The sequence below is a fragment of the Mastomys coucha genome, unplaced genomic scaffold (assembly GCF_008632895.1).
Source record: "Mastomys coucha isolate ucsf_1 unplaced genomic scaffold, UCSF_Mcou_1 pScaffold13, whole genome shotgun sequence".
NCBI lineage: Eukaryota > Metazoa > Chordata > Mammalia > Rodentia > Muridae > Mastomys > Mastomys coucha.
The window spans coordinates 27,709,818-27,716,527 of record NW_022196895.1 but is presented as its reverse complement, the minus strand read 5'-3'; the positions used below and the strand labels follow the sequence as shown (position 1 = coordinate 27,716,527).

The following is a 6,710-nucleotide window of genomic DNA, read 5'->3' as shown; positions in this document are numbered from 1 at the left end:
GCTTTTAAGCCTTAAATCCACAAATATCTGCGCCAAGTTATTTCACTGATCAGGATGTAGGTATAGAGGGCTTCCTTAGGAACATGCTTTTGTGGGACACTTAACCTGTTCCCGTTGGTTTGGATATTCAACTGTGGGTTAAAAGTGGTGGCCTGTGTCTGGCCCACCACAAGGCTAGGGCTGCTCATGGAAGCAGATGTGGGAAGTTTGACTGCCTGCATGCATCCCATGCAGCCATCAGGCAGGCATCAGTCTGTGAAAAGCTGCAGGACTCCACTCCAGGAGTGGGGAAGCACAGTCTGAAGTCCCTGCAGAACCTGCCGGAGTTCAGCTCAGACTTTCTGGAGGGTTCTGGGGTTCCCAGGCCATACAGAGGCCAGGGACAGCAGATTCTTACTCTTGGACCCGCAGATGCCTCTGGATGCCATAGAAGAGCTGAGAACAGAGTGTAGGCCCTCGGGCTAACTCTGGTCCAGGCCTGAAGGGAAAAGGGCAGGGAGGAGAGCTCTCTAGCTGATTCCAGCAGGGAGGAGTCTCTGGTTTGCTTGGTGAGCTTGGCTTGGTGGTATCCATGTCTGGGAGCGTAGAGAGGCCTCCTGTGGGAGGTTAGATACGCAGCTCTTTAAAGGAAGACCTGCTCCATTGCTCCAGCACTGCAGATCTCAATGAGAAGAGGCAGTCCATGGTTTTAAGGGGTTTATTGTAGAAAGGTAGAGAAGTAGGGGCCAGCCATGGCCACATGGAGAGATGTGGGGAAGGGAATGCAGAAAGAGGGGGAGCAAGAGGGCAAAGAGAGAGAAGCAGGAGTAAGGGGGGGGAGGCAGCCCCTTTTATAGGGGGCCAGGCCTACATGGCTGTTGCCAGGTAACTGTGGGGGTAGAGTCCAGACAGAATACCAGGGCTGTGGTGTTGCCCTGTGTGACTGATGGCCATGGATTTATGGAGCTGAGGCCTCATATCAGGAGACTAGTGTCTGGGGGCTTGGCAACTTCCTTCAGTTCCCTGTAGAGTTATCTGCTGGGTCTCCAGTGTTTAAATCCTAGCTCAACCAGAAAACAGGCTGCCTGTTTCATGGTCCCACATTCAACTATGGCAGGGGACTTGCCTCACCTGACTGACATTCATGTCTTAACTCGCCAAGCAGGGTGTCAGTTACCCATATACATGACTCTTTTTGCAATAAGAGGCAATGGGAGGATCGGGAGGTCCCATGTCATCCTCTGCTGTATAACAAAGTTCAATCCTGGCTGGGGATACATAAAACCCTGCCTTAAAAGAAAAAGGAACAGGGCTGGTGAGATGGCTCAGTGGTTAAGAGCACCGACGGCTCTTTCAGAGGTCATGAGTTCAGATCCCAGCAACCACATGGTGGCTTACAACCATCTTGTAATGAGAGACTTAAAAAAAAAAAAAAAAAAAAAAAGGAACAATTCTATGAGTTTACTTGGGATTTGGTAGGCACCTCCTTTTGTTAACTTCAAGCCCATGCTAAATTTACATGAATATTCCACATGCTTACAAGATGTCAATTCCCATGGAGATCTTGGGAACTTAGGACTTTATTTGCCAGGCATGGTGGCACACACCTTTAATCCCAGCACGTGGGAGGGAGAGGCAGGCAGATGTCCGAGTTCGAGGCCAGCCTGGTCGACAGAGTGAGTTCCAGGACAGCCTGGGGTATACAGAGAAACCCTGTCTCGAAAAACAAAAACAAAACAAAACAACTTTATTCACCCTCTACTCAAAATGGAAATCTTATTCTAAATTGCTTCTTATATTGGTGCAGGGGTCTCTCTTATGTTGGGCTCCATTCCAGAGGCAGCTTATCATACCACAGGTGCAGGAACCTGGATGTTGGTTTGGGAACCAAGCTTATTGTGGCTAACTGTACAAAACATTTTTTTTTCCTTTCTTTCTTTCTTTTTTCCTGAGACAGGGTTTCTCTGTATAGCCCTGGCTGTCCTGGAACTCACTCTGTAGACCAGGCTGGCCTTGAACTCAGTGCATTAATATGGAAACTTATGATTCAATTCTGCCAACATGGCTTTGTACATTTTGGAGCTACATGCTATATACAAATATGTTGTATGTTCTTACTGTATTAAACATTTTTTTTTCTTTTTTTTGTTTTTTTCGAGACAGGGTTTCTCTGTGTAGCCTTGGCAGTCCTGGTACTCACTCTGTAGACCAGGCTTGCCTTGAACTCAGAAATCTGCCTGCTTCTGCCACCCAAGTGCTGGGATTAAAGGCATCACCGCCGGGAACACTTTTGATTTTTAATGAGTGGGTTTAAGTATACAGCAAGCTAAAGTGAAAGAACAAATAGCAAGTGATAGATGGCAAAATATGGGGAATATCCATCTGGATGCTCCAAACATCCATCAGATGCCCAGAAAGCCTTGCCTGGAGTTGCAGACAGAAACAGCAGAGCCGCGTGTCTTCTCAAGAGAGGCTTCCAAATAAGGAATAAGAACCAAGAGATAATATAACCAAACCAGGTGTCCACAACTTCTAGTATAAACCCACTGAGGAAACTGAGATGGTCAGAAGCTCCTCCTTGACTGAGCTTTCTCTTTAACGCTGAACTTCTGGCTGCTCTTTCTCCCCTGCAGGCTTTTGCTTTGATTACATTTTAAACATTTAACTATTTTCTGAGAGAAGGTCTCACTATATATGTGTAGGCAGCCTGGAACTCATGGAGACTTGGCTGGTATTGAACTTATGATCAGTCTGCCTTTGCATCCTGAGGGCACTAAAGGTGTATACCACCATACCCAGCCCCAAATCTTATTTAACTTTTCTTATTCATACTTGTGTGTGTCATTCAGTGTGAATGTGTTTTGGGGTGCTTGCGGAGGCCGCGTTATGGTGGCTGATTCCACTGGAGCTAGAATCACTAGTATTTGTGAGCCAAAAAATTATATTATCACTTGATATAACTCAGGAAATTCTCTCTCATGTGTGGTTCCTAGATGCAAATCCTCAGATGTGAGTTTCCAACATGGGGTAACCGCAGAAAGCTTGAGGTGGGAGTCGCAGAATACAGGTGATATGAAGTCAGAGATGGAATGATGGAGAGTGGGCTCCAGCTGAGGAGGGTGGAAGGAAGTACCACACAGGGAGGAACATTAAAGACTGATAAAGCATCCAGGAATTCTACTTTATATTTAACTGTTTCTTCGTATCCAATGTTTCTTGTAGAGACCATCTTAGGGTTTCTACCACTGCAACAAAACCATCATGACCAAAAAAGGCAAGTTGGGGAGGAAAGAGTTTATTTGTTGTATACTTCCAGATCATATTCGATCACTTAGAGGTAGTCAGGGCAGGAACTTAATTAAATAGGGCTGGAACCTGGAGGCAGGAGCTGATGTAGAGGCCAGAAAGGAGTATGGCTTATTGACTTGTTTCATATGGCTTGCTCAGCCTACTTACAGAACCCAGGGCCACTTGTCCAGGGATGGCACCACCCACCATGGGTTGGGCTCTTCCCTATTGATCACCGATTGAGAAAATGCCTTACAGACGCATCTCACGGAAGCATTTCGTCAACTGAGGTTCCTTCCTCTTTGAGGACTGTAGCTTGTGTCAGGTTGACATTCAAACCCAGGCAGTCCATCCTGATACAGGGGATATCCTCAGGCTCTTCAGCAAAAAAGAAACTGAAGACACACTCTGTGTCACAGGGGACGGTGACCATACTCTACTCAGAAGACTGTGCGGCTGTGCAGACAATGTGGTGGTGCTCATCTTTGCTGGCTCCAAGATACTTTTGTAGCCCAGAACGGTTGGAGGACTCTTTCGAGACAGGGTTTCTCTGTGTAGCCCTGGCTGTCCTGGAACTCACTTTGTAGACCAGGCTGGCCTGGAACTCAGAAATCCACCTGCCTCTGCCTCCCAAGTGCTGGGATTAAAGGCGTGCGCCACCACCGCCCGGCCTGGTTGGAGGACTCTTAATCCCTGCACCTGGGAGGCAGAGGCAGGAGAATCTCTGAGTTTGAGATCAGCCTGGTCTATAAAGCAAGTTGTAGGTCAGCCAGGGCCATACAGAGAAAACCTGTTCTGAAAAACCAAAGCAAGCCTGGGAGGGCTTTAAATGCTGGAACTTAAGCTGTGACCCATGCTTGGCTTTTACATGGGTGCTGAAAACCTAAACTCAGGTCCTCACAAATCACAACAATCATGTCTCTTACTGAGCTGTCTCTCCATTTTCCTTTTTGTTTTGTTTTGTCTACTCTGTAGCCCAGGTTGGCCTTGACTTTACTGCAATCTTCTTGCCTGAGCCTCCTGAGTTCTGGGATTACAGATGTGATTCACTCTGCTTGAACTATAAATATAACTTTTTTGTTGTTTTTCCCCTTCCTTCCTCCCTCCCTCCTTCCTCTGTGCCTCTCCTCCCCCCCCTTCCTTCCTGTTCTATAGTCCAGGCTGGTCTCAAACTTATTGTGTAGCCAAAAACGACCTTTAACTTCTGAACCTTTTTTTTGTTTTGTTTTGTTTTGTTTTTGAGACAGGGTTTCTCTGTATATCTCTGGCTGTTCTGGAACTCACTCTGTAGACCAGGCTGGCCTGGAACTCAGAAATCCACCTGCCTCTGCCTCCCAAGCGCTGGGATTAAAGGCGTGCGCCACCACCGCCCGGCTCCTTTCTAACTTTCTATGTCCCTATATCCTTCATACTAGCCCCTAGTACACTTTCTGTCATTTATCTTTTTGATGTACTCACATTAGAGCATGTGTGAAAACTTCATTACTTTTAAAAAGTTCTGTGTGCAGGCTGTGTGCATGTAAATGCAAGTGCCCTTGGATGTCAGAGGGACTTATATCCCCTGGACCTAGTGTTGCAGGCAGTTGTGAGCCAACTGATGTGGACTCTAGGAATCGAATTTGGGTACTCTGCAAGAACACTACACACAGCATTGACAGGTTTTGCCCTCCCTGCCCCGCCTCCCTCTTCCTTGCTAAAAACCATTAGATTCCATTCCTAAAGCTAGCCCCCACGGTCTATGCCTTTATCTGGCTACTGATTCAATCAAAATTACTCCTTTTTCTCCTTAAAAACCCAAGACTACAAAACATACCTGCTTGCTGCCTGCCTTTGCCTAATCCAGAGGCAGCCTTCCCTGCTTGACATTCCAGGGAAATAAATTCTCCTTTGTGCTAAGAATTTGGTGTCTGGGTTGTCCTGTACCTACTGAAGAGAGTAGTGGTGGGGGGGCCGGAGTATCCTCCCTTATACACGTGGTTTCCAGTGGCAGCTCAGATCACGGACAGCAATCAGGTCCTTAGTAGCAGAATGGACCTCGGACATCAAGATGGCCTCTGGTGGTAGCACAGTCCTGGGAAGTCTTTGGAGGAGGCATAATCCAGAAAAGAACATTCATCTCAGAGATCTTGTTCAGAGTCAGATTGGGCAGCACATCTGGGGACCCAGGGCTGCATACTCCTTTGTCCAGCACAGCTGCTCACTGCCATGCCTGTTATCACCACGTCCTTCCATCATGGGACACTTTTCCATTATCTTTTTTCCCCAATTCCATGAAACTGCCTTTTAAGGCCTCTTCCCAATAAGACCTGCCTTTATTTTATTTAAGTTGCTTGGAAAAAATTCATTATTTAACGAACACGGAAATACTGAGTGCTTGTCTTCTGCCTCATGGCATCTGAGATGCCTCTGCGTCCCTGAGACTCTCGGTGCCGTCAGCTGCTTGAACTCTCCCAAGAACACTGGACACTGTTAACCACTGGACCGTCTCTCCAGCCCAAGAACTTCATTCCTTTATGTATCTGTATGACACAGTACAAGGTTTCATAAGGGAAATTTCTTATACCTAAGATAGAATTTCTAGCTTATGCGGTAAATATGTATAGTTTAGGAAACACCTAGTAAATCTAAGTTTCTTTATATAAAGACTACATTACAGCCCGATGGTGGTGGCGTACGCCTTTAATCCCAGCACTTGGGAGGCAAAAGGCAGGCGGATTTCTGAGTTTGAGCCAGCTTGGTCTACAGAGTGAGTTCCAGGACAGCCAGGGCTATACAGAGAAACCCTGTCTTGAAAAAAACCAAAAAAAAAACCAAAAAAAAAAAAAAAAAAAAAAAGAAAGACAATCTACTCACCTGGGGGCTCCATTGACAGACTGCAGCCTCAACAGTCATTGTGTTGACCAAGTTATCTTAGGCTCATCATCGTCGCCACTCCCCCCCTCCCCCCCCACTGTTGTTTGAGACAGTGTTTCTGTGTGCCCCTGGCTGTCCTGGAACTCACTCTGTAGATCAGGCTAACCTCAACTAGACCTGCCTGCCCTTGCCTCCCCAGTGCTGGGATTAATGGTTTGCCTACCAGGCTTACTTAAGACAAAGCAGAGCCAACAGACTTTACCACTAAAAACATCATCAGATGACTGGGATAAGTAGAACTCAGTGTGGAACAACACCTCTCTGTGCCAAGTAGCCTGAGCACTGTAAGTGCAGCAGAGTGAATACCTCAGGTGCTCCTTAGAAAGAGGCAAACTGCTTATCTACAAAAACCTCTTCTAGTCCTTTATTAACACTTGGAGATGCGTGGTACATACGATAACAGCATCACCCCATCAGGGAAGTACAGATAACTGAGAATGTTCTCTAGAACAGGATTCCAGAAGTTTAGTGTTGTCTGCTCTCAACTTCCACAAGAATCCAGCTCTGACACAGGCAGGACAGACAATGTA

At 46.6% G+C, this 6,710-nt stretch overlaps 1 protein-coding gene across 1 annotated transcript in view; it reads right to left on the bottom strand.

Moving 5' to 3' along the window:
- Positions 1 to 393: 393 nt before the first annotated feature.
- Positions 394 to 6,710, bottom strand: part of Sap130 (Sin3A associated protein 130) — an 89,042-nt gene continuing 82,725 nt past the window's right edge. The window contains exon 22 of the mRNA XM_031366366.1: positions 394 to 478. Within this exon, the coding sequence (XP_031222226.1) occupies positions 394 to 478 (85 nt within the window). The remainder of the gene's footprint in view (positions 479 to 6,710) is intronic.